The sequence below is a fragment of the Onychomys torridus genome, chromosome 3 (assembly GCF_903995425.1).
Source record: "Onychomys torridus chromosome 3, mOncTor1.1, whole genome shotgun sequence".
In the NCBI taxonomy this organism is placed as follows: domain Eukaryota; kingdom Metazoa; phylum Chordata; class Mammalia; order Rodentia; family Cricetidae; genus Onychomys; species Onychomys torridus.
In genome coordinates, this window is record NC_050445.1 from 143482279 (window position 1) to 143505833 (window position 23555).

Below are 23555 nucleotides of genomic sequence, written 5' to 3' on the forward strand. Positions count from 1 at the left end.
ATATGGCATCTGTTTTTATAAGCAGTACATTTTACTTTTCTTTGCTTTAATTGGCAATTAGAAATGTAACATAAATCATGTAAGATTCCCATTTCTAGCCGTGGTACTCTGGGTACAGGACTCAGTAGGGGCAGTCTTGCATACAGTGACTTTAAACATCATGAGCCCACTGGAACTAAATAGAGTAAGTTTTTGGATCTTGCCCTGGGTCTGCCATCTTGGGATGACAGACTCATATCAAATCTATATGTTCGTCTGTGATTTGAGGATAATGTATATTTGATAATGACCCGCTGGGTCTCCATGAATTCAGGAGCAGCCTGGTCTATAATACTGAGTCCATGCCAGCAAGGATATCATACTGAGTCCTGTCTCATTTTTTTTTTTAAATGATATTTCAATAGAAACTTAAGTGATATTGTGAAAATGACAAGCTTTGTGGTTGGGGTATAAAACTCAGAAATAATAGCTAAAGCTATATTAATTGCTATACCCAGGATAGTTAAGTTGACCAGAAAAGAATATGTTTTAGTTTGACCAATGTTTCCTGGGCTTTTTATACCTATACCTATCCATAGAGAGAATCGTCACCTAGTTTTCCATCATGAAAAGACACATATCTTTGGGATTATTTCTATTTTTTAACCTATATGTACGTGTGTGTGTGTGTGTGTGTGTGTGTGTGTGTGTGTGTGTGTGTGTGTGTTTGCTTGTATGGGTGCACAACCCAGGTGCATATGGAGGTCAGAGGACAGCCCAGGTGTTGATGGGCTCTGGTCTCCCACTGTTTAAGCAAAGATCTCTTTGTTGATGCATGCTCTAGGCTAGCTGATCTGCAAGATTCCGGGATCCTCTCATATCTCTGCCCTCCATCTCACAGTAAGAGTACTGAGATTACAGACAGGTGTGTCTCTAGTGGGCTTTCGATGAGTTCTGGGGGTCTTAACTCAGGTCCAGCCCTTGCAGGTGCTTCTGTAAAAGGGACCCCTTATCTACCGAACGTGGTTTCTGGAGTTTGTGTGTACAAGATTCTACAGTAGCTGAATTTTGTTTTAAACCACTTAGAGAAAAGGTGGAGTGGGGAAAGAGATAGAGAAAAGTGGGTAAGGTGTCTAGGAAGTTACATAGGAAAAACCACCAATACTGACAGTGTGTATAAGATTCCACATCCTTCCTCCATGCTAAGCTTTGTGTTTTCCATCTTCCTACGTAGAATATTCAGCACAGCTGAGAACAGCTTATCTGCCATTTAAAGTTTTCTTTTTCACACCGTTTGCAAAACAGCCCACAGAGCCAACACAACCTTATCAAAGATCTGCATTTAAACAACAACAACAACAACAACAACGACCCCCTAACCTACTCCTGACCCCTGTTTCCTATCTGGGGAGTGGATGCCAGGAATTTAACACATTCCTCAATTTCCAAAGTGGCCTTTTCACTTTCACTTTCACTAAGATTCAGTAGAATCTCAGGAAATCTCTTTTGATGATGAATTAATAAACACTGAAATGGCAGTACAATGAGAAGGACACTTTATTATTCTCACAGTGACTCAGTTATCTCAGACACCATTAATATAAAAAAATATAAACTATATAATGGCTGCTACTTTAACTACTTCAGATGTACTGCTTAATGTGCTGTTAAGCAATCACGTTGTCATAACAGATGTCACCACAATCCACCTGCACAATGTTCCCATCTTTTCTACCTGAAAACGTTTTTACACTTCCTGGGATGGTTCATTCTATTTCCTGCCTTGTCCAGATCACTTGGTACCTAGGCAAAATGTTTGAGGATGGAGATTATATTGTACACCTATTTCCTCTGAATTGAAACATTTCTTTGTGGATGAGGGAAGGATGGGATGATTTTTTGGTCTGTTCTTGTTTCTCTATCTGTGGTGAACAGATTTTGTTCATGTCTTGCCATGAGAAGTCACACAACAGATAAATAAATCAGTAGAGATGGCCTATTTATATACGGAGAGAGATTCATTCAAATTCAGAAAGCCGAAAGAACAGGAAAAGCTATCCTCTTCCACGTAAGGAGGCATTTTCTAGCAGATGACCTTTGGGCTTCAGTTTCAGCACCTGCTCCCTCTGGTCTTCATACTAGCCTTTGGACTGGAATTAGACCCTCTCTTGACTCTTCCAGATCCTCAGTCTGCTGGGTAGCATTGCAGATTTAGACTAGGCAACCCCTATAATCACATGATACAATCTCATCTAAGAAACCTGTGTCTTTGTATCTACACTCCACACATTCTATCAGTTCTGCTTCTTTGAGAAACTTCTGTCCATATATTTACACCGTCCATCAATTTTGCTTCTCTAAAACACTCTATTGACTACTTCCTGTTCCTCTTTGAAGTCAGCCCTGTATTTTCTGTCCCTTGAAGTCTGATATTGTACTTTGTGTCAGATTTCTAATTCTTTAACAAAATATCTGAAGTAATCAATGCACAAGCAAGAAAGGTTTATGTTGGCTCAAGGTTTCAGAGATTTCATTAATCAAGGGTCAATTATCTCCACTGGTTTTGAACCTGTGGCAAGACAGAACATCAGCATGAAAAGATGCTCAACTCATGGATGTAGGGAAGGAGGCAATCTCAGTCAAAGACCTGTTTCTAAAATCTCTCATTGGTCCTGCAATCTACTAGCAGTGGGCACAGGCTGGCAACCAGCCCTTCAACACTTGAGCCTTAGGTGGACATTTAATCTCTATTACCTCATGTTAGTAGAAGAATCTACCAGTTTTCCTTTTATGTTTGACTTAGTTTACTGAGAATTGTGTCTTTGAGATTCATCTACATTACAGCACAGCTTAGAATTCCCTTTCTTTATGTAGAATACTTTATTTTATTTATCATTTTATCTGTTGATGTGATTTTAATCCTCCTCCCCCACACCCTCCCTTTTGCTCTTGATACGGGTTCTCACTGTGTAGTCCTGGCTTTAAACTTACTAGGTAGAACAGGCTGGGTTCAAACTCATAGAGATCCTCTTGTCTCTGCTTCCCAAGTGCTAGGATTAAAGGTGACACCACACCACCACAATGGGCCTTTCCTTTTGTTCTTACAGATTCATAGAGAAAATTTTCCAAGAAACTGTAAAGACTTGAAGGAATACAGGATGTCCCATGACCCCTACCTCCTGGTGTCATGCATTCTTTTTGAGCACGTGTTCTCAGAGCTATAACTTAAAATGTAACAAAGGTCAAAGAATGCAGGTGACCATACTCAGGGAATTGCTTCAGGCACACGAGGAGTGTGCTGAAGCCTCTCTTCTCCTGTGTCTGTCTCTGTGCTCATCATTAAAATTTAAAGATCCACTCCTTAGTTGCCTATAGTTCTTTGTCTATGGATGTGGTCCTGTGAGACTTCCCACTTCCACATTAGTATGTCTATTGGTGTTCAGGTCTAGTTTAGACACTATATTTTTAAAGTACTGTAAGGGATGCTAATGCTGAGAGAGGATGGGCCCCCTCATTGATTATCCAACACCAACTGCTCAGTCTTGAAATCAATCAGTCATGCACATACAAGTAATACTAGATTGAGCAATCAGGAAATGATGTAATTATATTTCTATTAAAGATTTTTAAAACCCTGATTATACTAATCCTATAGCCACTAAGAAATACATTCTGCCAAAAAGAGCTTGCAAGTGGATCCTCTGCCATGACAGACTTCAGACAAAATTGCTCCTAATCAGACACTTTGATCTCAGCATTGTAGAATTCCAAGCAACAGACCCAGCTAAGCTTTATACACACTTCGGCCCTACTGTGAATGCTATTGATAGTGTGTGTGTGTGTGTGTGTGTGTTGCCTTATTCTGTTGCTCACACAATTTGTAGTAATGAGCTATATGGCATATAAACCACACATCCTTTGATAAACTGAATCTTCCTGGCTTGTTTAACTTCCCTAAATTGAGCGCAAAGCTCTGAGTTTGATCAGCAGCACTGCCCAAAGGGGGAGTGGTGGCACATGCTTGTAATCCCAGCACAAAGGCAAAAACAAGATCAGAAGTCAAGGTCACCCTTAGCTACATAAAATGTTTGAAGTCAGACATGAAACTAACTCAAGGGTGGAAAAACCTCCTGTTGAATCCTGTTACTAATTTTCAATGCCTCTGAGGTTGAAATTAAATACCTCTGCTGTGATCTTGGCTCCTAAGACAGAGACAACTTCCTAGTGAAACACCCAGGCATTTCTGTCACCTTCTCTATTCATGAAATCATGGTCATGGGCCACCCCACTGCTCAGCCATGTGCAGCTTGATGTTGGTGGCTCAGAGTGCCAGTAGTCCGGGTCTCTATTTTATTGAGGTGTAGAAAGGAAGGAGAGCATGGAGGAGGTGCACCAGACATCCAAGGTCAAAGGAGAGTAATCAGAGGAACCACAATTTAGCAATTCTTTGGCTACACTTGTTAGAGTGGTTGTATAACAATTCCCTGAAGCACAGGTGAAGGGGTCTGTGTACATGTACCTCCTACTGGCCCAGGTCCTAGTCCTTCATAACATGAATATAAGCTAATGATTCACAAACTTAATGGAGTGGGGTTATGTAGGTTGGTAATGAGAGTATTCCCATTCTTCCCTAGCTCCCTGCTTGCCCCCCTTCCTTAGGTCATGCAGACCTTCAGTTTTCTTCTCTGACTAATCTTTCCTTTACTATCATTTCCTACTTAAAGGCTGTGATTCTAATGTGTTACAGGTCACTGACACATTGGAATAAATAAATGAAATTCTATCTCCTTGAGGGATAAGAAAGAAATGGTACCAGTAATTCTGAAAAAGAAAAAAAAAAAAAAAAAAAAAAAAACAAGGCAGCCATTAACAGAAGCCTGTTTTGCTCAGGCCTGTTGAGAAGCTTGGGGGCAAGAAAGATGATTGCAATCATGTGGCCAGAAATTGCCATGGGGAGAAAGCCGAAGTAATTGGAAAACCTGTTCATGCAGGTGAAGGCTGGTATGGGTAGAAGTAATGGCAGGGCTAGTCATGTGAACTGTTCAAGAAAAAAGATTACTAGAAAGGTATAGTACAATCTAGAAAGGGCTGGTAGAAATGTGGGATAGGCATAGTGGACATTAATGATCCACCATATAAGATCATATAATGATTACATATAAGATAGAGCTAAATTAAAAGCATCTTAACTAACATCAAATGCTTGCTAACAGAACTGTACTATGCACCATAAAGATTCCATAAAGATTCAGTTTTCAGTTTATCTGTATGAATATTTTGCCTTTGTGTATGTAACTCACTATATATCTGTCTGCTTCCCAAAGAGGACAGAAGGTGTCAGATTCCTCTGGAACTGGAGTTACAGTTCATGAGCCACTATGTGGGTGCTGAGAACAAAACTGCTTTTTGTATCAAACCAAACTCAGTTGAGAGAGAGATGGAAGGCCCTGCCCAAGATCCCACAGCTAACAAGCGGTTAAACAAGGAAATGTCCCAACCCCCTGAACTAAGCTTTTAGCCATGGTTATTTACACTTTTTCCCACAAGAAGAGGAAAAGGGAAAAGTTCATGGGGTTTTCCACTATGTGGTGTTTAAACAGAAATACTCTATGCAAGATGCTTCCTTGACCCTATTTTCCCTTTTCTATGAAACAAAAGCTAAGGCCAGTCTAGCGGGCATCCATCTATTACGCTCCTACCCTGTGAGTGGAAACAGTAAGACCTAGACCTAGCGAAAGGCTGTAACTAATGTCCCTCTCGATAGTCCTACAAAATACTGTCTTAATGAATTTTCAGTTGATAGCTGGAAACACTTTTCACTCAAGAGCCTATGTCATAAAAATAAATTGATAGACTTGGAAAGACTAAGATTGTACCAGTGAATTCTCTGTTTGCTTCCTTTAGCTGAGCAAAGGAAATTGTTTATATTTTACATTCCCACATCACATTGTCACAATGTGATCACATGGTTTGCGAGGCTTTGAATATGATGGAGCCCACCCTGCAGTCTCCTCTCATTAATTAGAAAACATCTGAAATGTGATTTTGTTCAGTCTTGTGAAATGGACATGTCACTGTAAACTAACACTGAATATTCTTACTCAGTATTTTACACTGGGTAAAGGAGTCCTGCTTAAATGTCAAGCATTGGTCTGACTGTTTCCATACAATATTTTTCTGTATAATCATTTTACATCCTTCCATTGTGGTGTGTTTGTTTTTAAGTGTGACTTTAAGTTTTATTATATTGCGGATAATATGTTTTTTGAGATAGAGGCCTTGCTGTTTCCTAGGGTAGCCTCACGCTCCTGAACTAGACTCAAATGATCACCTTACCTCGGCCTCTTGAGTAGATAGAAACACAATTGTACACACTGTGCCTGATTCTCACATGGCAACATCACAATAGTGCTTTGAGAGGAGCAGGTACCAAGAGAGACAGAGAAACAGTGGGGTTGTCTTGGAAACCAGTTTTTTAAACTATGCTTGTGTGTCTAACTTGTTTCAATGGGATTGAAACTGAAGTAGAGTGGAGGCTGAGAAGACTGATAGCACCTAGAGAGTTTAGTTTTCAAACCCATTTCCTACTCTAAAGATGGGACTGCCTTTCTGGCTCATTTGGAATCTCTCAGTCCTGCTGAGTGGTTGCAATAAATGACCCAGAACTAGCAGGGTTGATTATCAACACAGTGGGGCGGGGGAGTTCAAGGAACAAGAAGGGGGATGCCAATCACGTGGAGAGAAGGTGGGGGAGATTGGCAGAGTGAATTTCCGATTCTAGCAGTCATCCACGAGCCAAGAGTGGAACCAGTTCCCTGATGAACAAAAGAACACATCTGGGCACTTGCAATCTGCCTTTAACCTATTTCAAATCCAAGTCTCTCATGAGAGACTGGAAAGAATCTAATTCAGAGGACAAACGTGTCCTTTGATGCCTTTCCTTTGGGGGCAGAAGGAGAAAAATTAAATACACAGGAAAGTTTGATAACCAAAAGGAAGGGGAAAAGGAACAAATGTGGAGACCATGTGAAGAGAAATAGAGAAAGCAAAGGAAACTAAAAAGAAAGAGGAGGGGAGATCCTGAAACTTGAAGGAGAGGGGTATAAAGGGAGAGGCATATTGATTATTGCTGAGAAAAATTTTCTCTTTAGGAATTCTGAACCAGGAAGTTCCATGTGGCACTGAGCATGGATAGAATACAGCAGATGCACCCGGCGTGACCTTTTTGGACCAGGTGTTCGGCCTAATGGCAGCCCAGGCCCGAGTGGCGATGGCTTCTGTCCTGGTTTATTTCATCCCGGTGAGTTCAGTTGTGAAAAGATGAAAAGAAACCTTTCCTTTGCTCATTTCTTTGGCTATACTGACTCTGGGAGGAGATGGATGGGGTGTTTAGTATGGAGGAGATTCAAAGGTGTATGTGTGTGTGTGTGTGTGCTCGCGCGCGCGCGTGCGTGCGTGTGTGTGTGTGTGTGTGTGTGTGTGTGTGTATACAATGGCCATGGAAAGAGGGACAGACATTAGGACAATCAGAGATGGCACATGCTGCTACACCCATCTTTAACAAGGTGCTGAGATCCTAACTCAAGTACTTTACCCACTGAGCCATCTCACCAGCACCAGAGGACTCTGTAAGACAATTTTAATATTCTAAACACTTTATTTTATGCCATGATGAACGAGAAGCCTCTGAGTCATCCATTAGCTGAGGAAAGGATGGATAGCTTGAGAGATTCTGGCCAAATCCTAGGGCTAAGGCCACACAGCTTGGAAGCTTAGAGAGAAAGAAATGGTGCCGAAACCAGCCCGGGTCACGTCCCTACGCAGGGAGCAGGCTGTCTGTCTGGCTTCCCACACAAGTCAACTGATATATGAAAGCACATTTTTTTCTTGTATGTTCTCTTGGCTTCCTCTTTTCCTTCTCTCCTTTCCCCTTCTTTCTTTTTAACATTTTGTTCCTCCATTGCTCTTCTTGTGTGGTGAGTTACTGATACACTGAAGACTGAATTCAATTTTCAACTGTGCAGGGGCAAGGAAGATGATCGCAATGTCCCAGGGGGTCGGTTGGGAGATTTCTAGGGTGACAAACTGATATAGAAGCATTCCCCGAGGTAGTGATGCTCAGCCGCTATCCAAACCACATAGAAGATCCCCTCCCTTCCTAGAGCTTGTGCTTCCTGAGAAGCAGTCATGGGCAAAGGAATGCTCCATGTCACAGCCCCGTGCTGGCCAACCCTATGGCCATAGGTCTGACAGAGCCCTGAGGGATGATTGTCTGGCTGCTGAACGATGCAGATGTGACCATTTCTCCGTCTGAACTTCCTTCTTTCCCCCAGCTTCCTGGAGCCAGATGCGAGGAGAACTGTGTCAATGCTGAACAGTAAGTGTCTGAGAGTTCAAGCCGGGAGGAAGGACAGACAGACAAGGCACCCACACCCAAACATAAGCTAAAACGTCAGTGCATAGCTCAGACTTCCTTTTCTACTAAGTGGGCACCGCCTACCCGCACAGACGTGCATGTCATCCGAAGTGCTCAGAATAACCTGGCGGCTAGCACCGGCACTTTTTTGTAAGCCAGTCTTCCCATCAGCGCAGCACACTTAATTAAAACACACGTAGTCAAGGAGACCTGAAACGGCTTCTTTGGCCGTGCTTTCCAGTGACTCATCAGGGCAGACCGGGTTCAGCAGCCAGTCACTGGCTTATCTATTTGGGTGATTCCCATAGTAATATGCCCACTTCAAATCCTTAGTTTCAAGTGAGTACAGACAATAACAATCCAGTTCATGCTAAAGGAAAACACATAGTCCGCTACAGAATCATTTCCCCAAAGCCAACTCTATCAGGTGTAAGGGGAATTAAGCAATCACAGTCATTACTTGGCATGTGTATATTTGATACTGGGAATGTGACATTGAAGATTTGGACAGCTGCCACTATATGGAATCTAATGTAGAAGTGAAAGACTTTGAGCAAATGATGAATGTGAGAAGCAAGATGATACACTGTTTCAGGGAAAATGCAAACTGTATTTCCTATGGAAGTGTGACCAATGTTGGAATGCAAAGAATAGGTCTCAGTATACATTTAGTAGAAAGTGTTGTTTTTTTTTAAATTATTACTTTAGTGACAAAACTGGTACATCTTTAAAGACACACATGTTCCCTCTCTCCACCTCTGACTCTCAGTTTTCGTCTCTTCCATGCTGTCCTTCTTGCCATCCCCTCAGAGAAAGATTACAGCTGCCGAAGTGGCGTTAGCTCTCCTTGTGTGAAGCCGGCTTCTCCCTTTTCCCCTTCCTGTTTGGTCTCAGTGCATGCACCCATCACTTCTGTAGGCCCCTCTTAGGGGGAGGATGTTGCAAGAACTTGTGAAATATAAATTACAAATGTGACTTCTTTCATGCATTAACTGACATTTTCCTGATATGTACATTTTATTGGCCTCACATGCCTACGAATTTAATGTTCATGTCTCTTTTCAAAGCCACTTCTAAAAAGTTTGTATGCTAAATGCTTTCTTGACAACTTCCATCATAGTAGCTCACAATAGTCAAGCGGACATTTTCTTTTCCTTTCTTTTATATCAGTTTGGAAAGAATTAGGTTTCCTCACAGTGGTTTTCAAGCAGAATTTGTTGTAATTGTTTCTCTCCTCCTTTCCCAGACTCCCCCACTCACTTAATTCTTTTCACAGCCACACTCTATTTTAATGCAATATTTTTAGTGACCAATAAAATGATTTGCACAACAATGGCATCTTTTTTAAAAAAAATTAAACTCTATGCAACTAGCTACATTGGACTTTTAAAAATGCTTGTCTTAGCTGAGCATGGTGGCACATGCCTTTAATTCCATCACTGGGGAGGCAGAGGCAGGTGGATCTCTGTGAGTTCAAGACCAGCCTGATCTACAAAGTGTTCCAGTTCGAGGCTAGCCAAGGCTACAAAGTGAGACTTTACTGAAAAAAAAAATTGGGTCTTATTAGGTTTTGATGTTTTTAATTATAACATAGTATTAAATATAACAACATGATTATTGCAGCTCACAGTATTGATTTTTAATATAATAAACTTCTTTCTTTCTCCACAGTTGCCTGTCCACCGACTGGGTACATCTCTGGTATATATGGTTAGTTTGACTTACATAATGCCCTCAGAGAGACTTCATTTTGTGTATTTTTAAAAAGTTTTTCATATGCCATTAGTATGAATAAAAACATAGCTTTATTTCACAAGTTTCCTTGGTTCATCTCTAACCTATGTGACAATATACCATGGTTTCCTATTTCAATATAATCTCTTCAGTCAAAGTCAAGAAATTAGTGTCTTTCCCCCAGCATGCGCTTATGAAATACTTATGCATAGTGAAGTGAGAAGCAGCCCCTTCAAACTGTCTTCAGTACTGTTTGTCCTCATGACTGGCATAGTCTTGCTGAAAAATCAGTGACTCATATATGCAAAATGAAACCCTGGGGATTAAAGCCTTATTAGCGTTCTATAAAAGATGAACAGCGATCAAGATCAGACATTAGAGGGTAGTTATGTCAGAGCCAGGAGGCAGCTGGCCACAGCCTGGACTTGACAGTGGGCTCTTGCAGGTTGCTGGTGGTGGTTGGCGCATTGCTTCTCCTGTGCGGTCTGACTTCAGTATGCTTCCGCTGCTGTCTGAGCCGCCCGGAAAATGGGGAAGATGGGGCCCCATCACCCTATGAAGTGACCGTCATTGCTTTTGACCACGACAGCACTCTCCAGAGTACCATCACATGTAAGTGCACTCCACTTAGAACACCGAGATAGAGGGCTCAGGTTGAAAGAAGTTCTGAAAGATATGGAGGTGTAGGGCCAACTGTTGCCTAGCACTGAGTGTTTGGGAGTTCAGAGTCATTTTAATTTCCAGAACCCCATTGTGTGGGGACCTGGGCCATCACTGATGCCTGTATCACAAGTTTTTGGCTGATGATAAACTGATGAACAAAGTAAAATATTGGAGGCAAGGTTCACATGACTTCCTTCCTCCCTCCCTCCCTCTCTCTCTCCTTCCCTCCTCCCTTCTTCTCCCTCCCTCCCTCCTCCTTCCCTTCCTTCCTTCCTTCCTTTCTTCATTCCCTCCCTCCTCTCCTCCCTCTCTTTCTTTCTTTCCAAGTATGGTCTCCTGCATCCCAGTCTAGTTCCTGATCTTCCTACTTCCCTCCCCCTACTTCCCTCCTACCCCTCAGGAGAGCTGGAATCAAAGTGTGTACTACCACCTCCCTATATTCTCTTTCTTTGTTTTTCTTACACTTTTTGTGATGCTGGGGCTGGAGCCCAGGATCAGACACAGGCTGGACAAGCATGTTGTTGATAAGATCTCCTAGACCTTCACATTGATTTTAGTTCAAGCAATGGTTGCGCTGAGTTGACCACGTTATCCTTGAATTTACGCTGTAGTCTAGGCAGGCCTTAAGCATATAATCCCCCTGCCTCAGTCTCTCAAATGACTGGGATTACAGGCCTGTACTACTTGGTCTGGCTCACACTATGTATTTTTTGTATGTTGAAAGAAATGGGTGTTTTTCACTTTCAGTTTGGTATTCCTCAAGCTTTGCTGTGCTAAATTTTAGCCCCACATCTCTGATGATTATGATAGAGTATCCCCCCCCATTCTTTTTTATTTCTTTATATTTTGAGTCAGAGTCATTTTGTGTAGTCCTGGCTGTCCTGAAATGCCCTATGTAGACCAGGTTGGCTTTGAATGTAGAGAATCACCTACCTCTATCTCATGAGTGTTGAAATTAAAGGCATGTTCCACATGCCCAGCTCTTCCTCTGTTCTTTATGAAAATATTCTTCCCTAAAATTGAGGAGCAAAGTCAAGTTAGAACAACAGAGGATAAGACACATATCATAAATAAGAGCAACACAGTCTGTGACTAATAAATGGCAAATATGGCAGAAATTAGTATTTGAAAGGGCATTATGCCCTGTGGTAGTAGCTCATGCCTTTAGTCCCAGAACTCAGGGGCAGAAACAGGTATTTTTCCATGAGTTCTGGGCCAGCCTGGTCTACAGGACTAGTTCCAGGACAATCAGGGCTGCACAAAGACACCCTCTCTCAAAAAAAAAAAAAAAAAAAAAAGGTTGAGGAGTTAGGAATTTATCTCAATGGTAGAGCACTTGCCTAGCAAGCGCAAGGCCCTGGGTTCAAACCTCAGCTCCAAAACAAACAAACAAAAAAAAGGTTGGGTTGTAATATTTGGAGGCTAGGACAAAGGGTTCTAAATCTGAAGGAGGAGCTGGGGGGAACTCAGGAGAATAGTGCTTGCTAGCTCGTGTAAGGATATGGGCTTTATTTCTAGCACAGCAAAATAGGAATAACCTAGAAGGAGGGATGAACTATGGAAATACAACTCAGATTATTCAGACAGCAGGGAAAGCAGGTTCTCCTGTCAGGGTGTAAAGTGAGTTAAATAATCTTTGAAGGTTTTTTTTAAACTTTGCCAAAAGTTGTGACAATGTGTTTAGAAATGGGTTAAAGACAAAGAAGAGTTAGATGTGATGTAAATCTCTAGTGTCTGAGGATATTACTTTTGTAAGTCATCATCTCTACACCAACTGTCTTCTTCCCTCACAGCCCTTCAGTCTGTGTTTGGCCCTGCAGCTCGGAGAATCCTGGCCGTGACCCATGCACACAGCTCCCTGGGTCCTCTACCCTCCTCTCTGGACACACTCCCAGGCTATGAGGAAGCTCTTGGCATGAGCCGTTTCACAGTGGCAAGGTGTGGGCAGAAAGCGCCTGACTTACCCTCGGTACCAGAGGAAAAGCAGCTGCCTCACACAGGGAAAGACTCTTCTCAGACAGAACCCCCATCACAATGATGGGAATGTTGATGGTATTCCTGATATCCAAGACATCCTTAGAGTTGGGAAAGATCCCCAGATGTGTAGAATGTTTTCTTTTGTACCACCTAGACATTGTCGTGTCAGCAAGATAGGTTCTCACTCTTCATTTACAACAACATATTTTTTCTAACACACAATTGGAATTCTAACTTCTTATCCAATGGTCAAAGTTTGTACCTCACCTCTAGCTATATTGATTACTACCAAAGCAGGCGAGCATGAAGATGTCTTGAATTCCTTCAACTATGGCATGCATACAAAGTTCCTTTAACCAGATGATACTGCAAATTGCTCTTCTATCTGCTTGACTGTGGTAACCTTGAAGGGAAACACAATGCAAGCATAACCATTGATGTTAGCACACCAAACACATGTATCTTTTCTTCTAGGGCATGACCACCATTGTGCTGAACAATGATGGCCACTTGAACATCAAATAATACCAACCTAGACTTGTAGATTACAGGGCTGGGGGTGCTGATAAGAGTGGAGAGACTGTAGTATAGTGTGTGCCACATGTCAAAACAAGTGTGAAACATGGCATAGAGAACAGTAGTGGTCCTAGAAACGTTTTAGAGCCTTGTCCTGCACACACACACACACACACACACACACACACACACACACACACACACACACACGCTTGTACACATGCCTTTTTAGACTGCTTTGCTTCTTTCCTTCCTGTTTTCAGGATAGAAAGCCTTCACTCTGAAGTCTATACTCATACTGGGCTCTAGAGGTGGTCCTTACTGCCACCTAGTGGAGCTGTGGTGGAGAATGCATTCCCTTCATTGAGCTCTTAGGTGCCTCTCTAGTTCTTAAAGTACTAAATGCTACCTTAAGCTTGGATCCTTCCGTGGTAACACCCTACTGAGTGAGTAGTGCCAAGCTATCCTGGTCACATACTACCTTCTAAAATACTGTCATTGCAATCAAAGAAGTGAGATGTACCCTGGGAAAACAACCTAGAAAAGTTACTGCAATCTTGGAAGAAGGATTTTCTCATCTGTAAATTAGACATTACTGTGCACAGCAAAGAACGCACACACCCAAGGCATGATTTGTAAAGTGTGTGTGTTACTTCTTATTTTTCCTGCTGTCACCAGCTCATCAGTGTCCTGCAGCGTCACCACAGAGAACTACATTCTGGTTTGTCCCTTCTTCCTGTATGCTATGCTATTGTAAAGTCATACCAAAAGTGACCTTATTTCATCAATAAAAATGTCTTGATTGAGATAAACAACCAAAAAAATCTAAGTGATTCTTCCGAACATGCTCTGCAGAGGGGTATTTGAGAAAATGGCTTGTTTTGTAGGTGACTAGCTGGGGTTCTCTGGGGAGAAGTTCAGACCTAGGGAGCACTGATTCGTGCTGCACCTCATTAAATACATTCTGCAATGTTCATGGAAGCCCAGAGGGCAAAGCATCATATGTGAGTGTAACCTGCTAGTGATCAGAACTCCTGCATCACTGAGCAGGGTAGAGTGCCTCAGGAAGCTGTTGACATTCATTACTTGTTAATAGTACCTAAGGTGGCCTTATTTTACCAGCACCACCACCAAGAAAGCCATCCAGTCATCCTGAATTCCACAAGATATTCTTCACTTTCTTCCCCTTCTTTTTTCATCTTTTCTTTTGAGACAGTACTTCGCTGTATGGACCAGAGTAAGTCTCCCAGTTCCTATGCAGGCCAACTTCCTGCCTAACTCTGCCTCTTAAGAGCCAGGATTAAGTCCTGGGATTACAGAAGTATGTCACTGTGCCCCACTCAATACCCTTGGCTTTTCATCATTCAATATGATACAGATTTGAACAAGTTAAGAGGTTGACAGACATTAAAATCTTGCAACTTATTTCTTGGCTCAACCTAAGACATAGGTCAATCACCTCAGTCAATTTCATTACTGATTTCAAGTTCTTAATCCCCTTTAAATGGATGGCTTCATCCCAGTTTTTAAAACCTTAAGTCTTGATTCAATGAAATTACATGATTTCTTCCCCATACCTACACTGCTGAACAATGCTAGAGAAAGATCTCACAGGTCCACTCATCACAGTCTTTCCTATCTCCTGGGCCATCTAGCATTAATGCCAATTTTTATGGTAACTTCTGCATTTCTTTTGATACCTATTCAAATATCACTGTCATTATTCTTTTCACATACCCCAGGGTCAATGTCCTAATTTTAGGTAGGTTCTTGGCTTGTTTCAGAAGGGAATGAAAACTGTCAGGTAACTTTCTATCACACAGCCCCTAGCATCTATAACTCCTGTTCCTGTAACATTTTCTGTTCATTCCCATTGAAATCAGTGTGCTTTCTCCTCCCTAGGAACACTACTACAAATGATGTTTTGTATTACATTAATACAGTAGGATCTTTCAAAGCAAGAAGTGTTATTTAAGAAATACCATGCCAACAATACCAAAGAGACTGCCAGGGAAGAAGAACATGTACCATGAAGACTTTGATTCTCATCTCTCATATTTTTTTAATTTTATTTTGAGAAATGATCTCACAAAATTGATTAGGATAACCTTGAATTTACTCTTTGGATCAGGCAGGTCTTAAACATGAGATCCTCTGGTCTTACCTTCTCAAACATCTGGGATTATAGACGTGCATTCCCATGCCTAGCTTACACTATATTATTTTACATCTTTAGAGAAATTGATGATTTACAGTTTCCTTTAGGTTTTTGGTGATTATGATGACAATTGCCTGAAGGCCTGGACATAAGAACCTATGTTTAAAGGCTTAAGGAGATGGAGTTTAACGTCAGCAGGTGATGGCAGCCCCGTGTAGAGACACCAGAAAAGGAAGGGGCTTGTTCACTCTGCTTCCCTTCTTGATTTGTTTTCATCCAGACCACCAGACCACCGGAAGGTGCTGCCCACATTCATAGTGCATCTCCCTCCACCATATAGTCACTGTCCCACTCATCAGACCTGTCTGGAATCACCCCCCACAGACACAGTCAAACTGACAACTAAGATGAAGCATAATAGTTTATAAAACAGTGTTTTGTTGGAGACTAAAATCACCAAACCTTCGAAAGGAAGAGTGTGAATTAAAACTGCCCTCCACCACGACGAAAGTGGGAATGCAGAGAAATGCAAGGATTCGAGTGTTGCATTGTGGACAGGATCGCCACATCACAGCACGCTGATCAGCTGGAAATGGGTGCCTGGAAAAGAACATTCTTAGCCCTTTAATTGGTAGGACTATGGCTTGTTAAATTAATATATTTTAAAAACTTCTTTTTGGCATGGCAAGATGTTAGATCTGGCTTTATCTGTCAGATTAACATGGGGTGGGGGAGACAAGAAATGACAATTTGGGGGCTAAATGTCTAGCCCAATATAAATTGTACTCAGGCTCTGGATCCCCAACATTCTAACCTCTCCCTATCAATGAAGTTTCAAAAAGCCAAGCAGCCTTTGCAGGCAAATGCTTTCCCTAGGAACTCTTAGATGGAAAAAAAGCATTTGCTAGTGAAATGCATTAAAAACTTAATCTCAGTCGAGAATGACTTCATTGAATAGAAAGAAAAGCTAAAGTGAGCTAATTCAATACATCAGTATTCTTGCAACTGAATGAGGAAAGTCTCAATACAGCATGCTCTTCTGATTCTTGAGATGTAGACAGGGGGACATATATTTGAAAGCCAAGAGACTTTTGTTTGTTTGTTTGTTTGTTTTGAGATAGAGTCTTACTACATAGACCAGTTTGGCCCTGGACTCACATAGGTCTTCTGAGTGCGGGTATTAAAGGCATGCCCCATCATACCCAGCCAAATTTTTATATATGGTGTAAAGGAGGTCATCGTTCCCCATCCTCACTGTCTTCTTTCTCTTTGCTCTTTTTTTTAAACATAATATTTTTATTGATTATTTGGGAATTTCACATAATGCACCCTGATCACACTTACTTTGTTTGTAGCTTCTTCCATGTAGGGTATTTACATCATAATGAAAGGGAGGCAGGAAGCATGCTATTGGAGAAGAGAAGGACCATATGTCAGGATTAATGCTCAGCGATTTGGACACTGAACTTGATCACAATGAGGAGTTAGTTAATATCTTGTCACAGAGGAGCTCCACGATGTGATCGGTGTTTTAGACAGAAATTGTATTGTACGTTTGAGTCTTTGGAAAGAGGATGTTCATTCTATTGAGCACATAAGATCTTAGATAAAATGACGAGAGGATGGAAAAGAGTGTGGGTGAGTGTAAAATGACGGTAATAATCACATCCTTGGCTGTGTCCAAGTTGTAATCAGTCAGGAAACAAAGATGTTGGCTGATTGTTCTCAGTGTCTCCCTTCTCCTTTGAATCAGTGGAGACTCACTGGCTTTTCTTTCTTAATCTATACAAAAGTATCACAGATTTACTCTGCATCCTCTACTGCTTACTCTGGAGTTTCTTGGGGTGACTACAATGTTTTTTTTTTTTTTTCACTTCACATTGATCCAAACTACTCAGTCAAATCTGAGTCTAGTGTGATGCTTGTATGTGAAAGAATGTCCCTATCTACACAGTAGGACAAAGAGACGCTGACAGCCCAAGGTTCCTCTTGTTACCGGAGTCATCAGTAGGTAAGAACCCAGGCCCTGAAGGCTATGACAGTCTAGGTTCTGCATCTGATCTTCATAGGCCAATTCCCACCCCAAGTACACCTCCCAGGCCCTGACATGAGGTTTAGGCTTAAATAGAGGGCCAGAGGTGTACAATTTGGGCCCTAAGCAATCAGGACCTACCCATAATCACCAGATTCCTGTCTTTCCTATATGGCAGTCTGGCACATTTTCAAAACTGGGGACTGGTTCCTCTTCTGGTTGGAGCTAGGATACCTTTGCCTTTTCCTCTCCCAGGTTCCAGCGAAATTTCCCATTTCTTGGGGTATATGGTCAATAGCTTGTCTGTCAAAAGGGGGCACACAGTGCCTGTTTAGAATAGAATAGATTAATTCTTACAAGGAGGTTTAAATTTATGTGTGGGGAGTCCTGAAACAGGCATGTACTCATTCACATCAGGATGACACAGACTCTGCTTTGTGGGGAGTGAGAATAGGAGAGGAGGTGAATTGGGCCACGGTGAGTAACTCTCTACAGACAGGGAGTGGGGGGGGGGGGGGGGGGGGGCAAGCAGAAGCACAAGTTATCTGCTATGGCCTGCCTCTAGTTCAGGTCTGTACTATATATTCTTAACTAAGTTGGTCAAATGCATGTGGCTCTACCATCCTTATTAGAGGGTTGTAGATCAGAGTTTAGAAAGAAAATAAACAATGCATTGTTTAGCAAGTCTGGAGATCATGAATTTTGCTTTACCATTCGTTGGTTAAAATACAATCAGTTAGATGGTAATAAAGAAGCCAGGATGGAAAACCTGTGCTTGAACAAGCAGAGTTGAAAACAGTTGCATTGATTTATGGGTTGTTCCAGAAGTATCAAGTGTTAACTCTGGAAAATATTTGACTTGCCCTGTATGAGTAATGTTGGCCATCATCCTTCCATTGGCACACACACCTTAGACAACCCAGAATTGCACCATTTCCCACCCCAGAATTCCTCACAAATTTAATGTTTGAAAAGGGTACCAGGAAATGAGTATATGAATTTCAAGATGAGAAGTAATAAAATTTAAATACCAAATGAGCAATAGAAGGACAGTTTCTGTGACAAGTAAAGACTAGAGAAAATTAATTACAATAAGTAGATAACAGAAGAAAGAAAATTTGAATTGTAGAAAATAGTAAAAATTCTGAGATGACCTAAGTAGAATGAGTCCTGGAAGAGAAGTTGGAATTATTTTAAGACAGTAAATGCGACCATAAGTACTTTGGACTTTGTCCTGTCTTGGACTACAGCCTTTGTAAGTATTTGAAGAAAGGGAAGGGATAACATTACTTTTTTAGATATATTCCTCTGATGAAAAGGTGAACATGAGAATGGAAATTCAGAAAGGGTGTGGCTATTGGCTGCTGGACTACCCCAAGGCACCACTGCTTTAGTGTAGAGGATGAAAGCTTCAAGTTCTGAGATCAGGCAGACTAAATTAAAGGCCCTTCTTTACATTTCAGATTTCTAGATGTTTACCCTTAAATGTGCAGGATGTCCCTATTCCTGCTTATGGCTCTAGTGCTCCAGGAATCTAGACTTCTTGGGATTTCCACTTTATATACAAAGTTTCTCTACCAGGGTCTTCTTTATACTTGAGTACTGGTCCTCTCTCCTCTATGGTACAAATCATGATGACTGCATAAGTGGTAAAGTTGAATTATCCTCTCCTCCAGGCAGCAATAAACACAGGACCAATTTGGAGGAGACAAATTTTATATTGAGACAAATAATTTTGATCAGACCAGTTTAGTAGAGAGCAGGAAAAAGATCATGATTAAAGTTCTGAAACTAGGCTCCGAGTGTTAAATTTCTGACTCGGTCTTTTAATCTCTGCCCCAGCGTTGGGATGGACACTTGATTATTCTGGGTTCTAAATTACTTCATTGATGATTAAATAGTGACACAATGAGTATGTGTCATTTAGCACAGGAACATAAGGAAAATCCAGTCTATAGTAGTGCATGAGTATTAATATACCCATAATTAGTCACTCGTGTTATCTTGTAGACACCTTCCCCATTGTTTTAAGTTTTGTTTTCTTTATCCAGTATTTTTTCCTTTCTTGGCTGGTTTCTGTACACTTGACCCATTTTCTGAAAATGTGTACATGAGAAAGAAATGTTTGGATGACTTCCATGTCACCAGTGTCCTGACTTACCTTCACACTTGAAGACTAGTTTGGCTTGATGTGAAATTCTAGGAATAAAATTATTTCCTTTAGATTTTAAAGGCACAGTAAGATTTAGATGACTTCTGGATTCTATTATTTTCTCTGCTCTTTCTGGGACTTTTCTTAGGTGACATGGGAGTTGGTGCTTGTGGCTTTCTGAGGATCAGGGAGGTTTCATAGCATAAACCCTTGACCAAACTTTCTGATTCCAAGACAAGAGGCGAGGAAGGGGTGGTAGAGCAGGAAACGAAATCCTGGCACCCATGTAGTCTGTTAGGGAGGAACTGGTAGACACTGTCTCAGGAGAATGACTGCCTTTTTCTGTAGAAGGGGAAAGGCTGCTATGTTTCTGTTTTACTATACCCCAGTACCTTTCAACAGAAGAGCACCTAAAAATAAGCCGATCACCAGATGGCAACTCCCCACATGGTTCAAAAGAACCCCAAACGGTTCAACAGAGTCCACAGGAAAGCAAAACCTGAAGTGTACCAATCAAGAAGATAGTATCAAGGGTTAGATTTCATGAAAAACCTAAACGCAGTCCAAAGTTTCACCAAGTGGGAATAGAAAGTCGTCAATACTGAATTGGAAGAGGAAAACCGTTCTGGAGGAAATTACTCCAGCAGCTGCTGGGAATGTCCATCTTTCCTCTCTACCTTGGGTCAGCTCATTGTGTGTCTTGTTCCTTCATGGATGCCTTTGTTACCAAACTTGGGGTCACAACATTTGTCCTGATTCTGGCCTAGTCACCCATCCTCAAAAGCCAATAGAAAGAGCCAAATCAATAGTGAGAGCAGGAAAAGGAGACTTATTGAATGTGGCCACGTTGGGATAGAGCAACAAAGAGCTCCAGCAAACCCTTCAAGTCCTGAAAGACCTTCATGGTCCTGAAACAGGATCAAAGTTTAAACAGAGGGCCAAGGTATGTATATCTAATGAGTCCCAGGTGAAGTGTGGTCCCCCACACTACCATTATTATCTGGTTTCAGTCTCATCCTGGAAGGTCATGAGACAAGTTACTAGAACTCTTTGAAATCTGTCCCCCTTAACAACTCCTCCTCTTGTTGGTGACTTTGCTGACTCCCAGCATGAGATTCTGAGGAAAATGTCCATTTTGGAGTCCACTGGGGTATTGTGTTCCCAAAAATATTGTGCACCCTCATAAACTTATCTGGGGTCAGGGAACAGGACAGCCACAATATTAAACACGAGGATAGGCAGTGGTAGCACTCGCCTTTAATCCTAGCATTCCAGAGACAGAAATACCTCTGGATCTCTGAGTTCAAGGCCACATTAGAAACAGCCAGGCATAGTGACCCATGCCTTTAATCCCAGGGAGTGATAGCAGAAAGCAGAAAGCAGAAAGATATATAAGGTGTGAAGACCAGAAACTAGAAGCATTTGGCTGGTTAAAGTGAGGTAGCTGTTATTGGGGTGAATGCTGGAAGATCAGGGAAGTAGAACAAGCCACAGCTACCTCACCTCGCCAGTTCCTCAGCTGTTCTTGTTTCCTCAGATTGGAAACCTCTGAGTCCTCATCCAGAATGAATCTCAGCTGAACTGTGCTGCTCCAAAGCCTAAAAGCTTAATCAGCCAAATGCTTAACTAACTTAGTAACTGGTCCTCAGGCCTTATATATCTTTCTGCTTTCTGCTACCACTCCCTGGGATTAAAGGCTAGATTTCTGGGATTAAAGGCATGTGTCACTACGTCTGGCTGTTTCAAATGTGTCCTTGAACTCAGAGATCCGACTAGCTCTGCCTCCCAAGTGCTGGGATTAAAGGTGTGCACCACCACCGCCCAACCTCTGCTATGGCTTGCTCTGACCCATTTTCTAGCCACCATTTCTGGCTCTGTTCTAGTGGCTGTCTGTTCTCTGACCCCAGATAAATTTATTAGGGCACACAATATTGTGGGGAACACAATACCACCACAATTATGCATATAAAGTAAGTTCCATCCTCACAAACCTGAAAGCCAGAGTGGTACAAGAAGCCTTAGGAGTGGTTACATGAGAAAACATGATCTTTTTAATACTGCATGTTTTCTGGTTAAAAAAGGAATTTTAAGCTACTTTTTAAATCTGGTTGAATGTTAATTTATAAATATACCTCTGTGCAACATTTTAAAGAACCTTCTGAAGACAAACAGTAAAATTGTAGAAATAGATACATTTTGTATTTTTAAGTGCTTTTTGTTTTATTTGTGTGGACCATCTGCTGACATGTATGTATATGAACCATGAGCATGCAGTGTACAGCAGAGGTCAGAAGAGGGAATCAGATCCACTGGAACTGGAGTTACAGATAGTCCTGAGCTATCTTATGGTTGCTGGAAATCAAACCCTGGTTCCCTGGAAGAGCAGCCAGGGCTCTTAACCACTGAACTATCTCTCCAGTTCCTAATACATTTAGAAAAGCCTCATAGGTGATTAACCAACATTGAATCTTTTATTTTCATGTACTCCATACATTGTCACTGGACTGAAAAACTGCCCTTCAATTAATTGAGATTGTATATTTTATAAAAAAACAACAACAACCTGAAGGTCACTCAGAAAACAACTGTATTACTATTTTAATCCTCAGGTTCGTCTCACCTGATTGTGAAGTTTTCTTCTGAAGAATTTGATTGTATTTGAGTCAAAGGTTAAATGATTAACTAGGTATTAAACTATTTTCAACTTGAAAATAAGGCCTGAAAACTATTAATATAAACATAGCAATGTGATGCCTTAACTCATCTGTCTTTAAATACAGGGACAATTCAAAGATTCCAAGAAGAAAAACAAGAAGCGGTCTATGTATTTTATTTTCTTGTTTCGGTATTTACATTTAGTTCATTTGTTTTGTAGGCTTTTTAAGGCCAAGCCACTGAGAGTAATTTGAAAAAAAAAAAAGGCAGGCGACTGAGGCTGCTTGCCTGGTGCCATTTGCAAGTTATTCTAGTTGCACAGCACTAGAATCCTCTCCTCTCTCTTACCATGTTTGATGCTTCCCAAATCTAGGTCTGGAGAGTTACTGCCAGTAGGATCAGAGGACTGACCCAGCATCCAGTGGGAAACCTGGTATGCCAGAGGGACCTGGGCGGGCTGACCCTTTCTGTACCGCCTTGGGTCTTTCACTTCGCGTGCCAGCCAAGGCTTTTGGTTCCCATGAAGTCTTTTCAGCAGGACAACAACCCTGCAGGTGATACCCATCCCCCAGGAAAGTATTGTTGGGGGGACCATAGTCACCTAAATGGCTTGACCTCTGTGTTTTCAAGAACCCAGGACCACACTTCTGGGTGAACAAGATAACGTGAATGGAATCGCCTCTCTTTTGAACCTGCTTGAAGGCGGGTGTTCACGCTGGCATCGCTTCTCCTAACCGTGATGACTTCATGCTCTTCACCCTTACGCGTTCTTCAAATCCCTGAGTCACGCTCTGTTTATGTTGTCTGTTTATGTACCAACTCCAGCACAGGTCCAAACGAAAGGACGCCAGAGAGGGGAGGAAGAGCTGGGGTCGAGAAGCCAGGCCAGCCACGGGTGCCAGGCAAAGGTCAAAATGCAAGCACAGAACATTTCAGCCTGGGCTACAGATCTCGTGACTCCTGGCGCTTTTCCTGCACCAGACTCCTGATCCTATTGCTCTGGAAACAGCTGGATTTTCTTCCTGTGTGTTTGTTTTGGGCACCAAGCAAGAAACACGAAGGGGAGGGAAGAAGACTTTTGTTAGAGCGTTCTTTGGGTTAAAAATCTTTAACATCAAACCACAATATTAAAAGATAGAGAAAAAAGACTTTTGATTTTTGTTAGAAAATTTAGAGTGATTTAGTAAAGGTTTAGGCGTAAAGGACACACACATAAATAATCAATGTTTCTGTCCACCCCCATCCAGAAGATCCTTCGCGCCGGGGGCGGGGC

General features: G+C 41.7%; 1 protein-coding gene across 1 annotated transcript; it reads left to right on the top strand.

Moving 5' to 3' along the window:
* The first annotated feature begins 5588 nt into the window (after positions 1-5588).
* Positions 5589-12890, top strand: Tmem52b (transmembrane protein 52B). The gene is made up of 6 exons (XM_036181964.1): positions 5589-5681; positions 7175-7279; positions 8313-8356; positions 10067-10105; positions 10575-10741; positions 12586-12890. Exons 1-6 carry the CDS (start codon positions 5589-5591, stop codon positions 12828-12830), a joined length of 693 nt encoding a protein of 230 aa, XP_036037857.1. The 3' UTR covers positions 12831-12890.
* The last annotated feature ends 10665 nt before the right edge of the window (positions 12891-23555 follow it).

Bases quoted from the DNA above. Each gene is read 5' to 3' on its own strand.
- Tmem52b (XM_036181964.1), top strand. From the start codon at position 5,589: ATGCAAGATGCTTCCTTGACCCTATTTTCCCTTTTCTATGAAACAAAA. The intron at 7,280-8,312 runs GTGAGTTCAGTT...TCTTTCCCCCAG, and splicing joins TCCTGGTTTATTTCATCCCG to CTTCCTGGAGCCAGATGCGA. The intron at 10,106-10,574 runs GTTAGTTTGACT...GGGCTCTTGCAG, and splicing joins GTACATCTCTGGTATATATG to GTTGCTGGTGGTGGTTGGCG.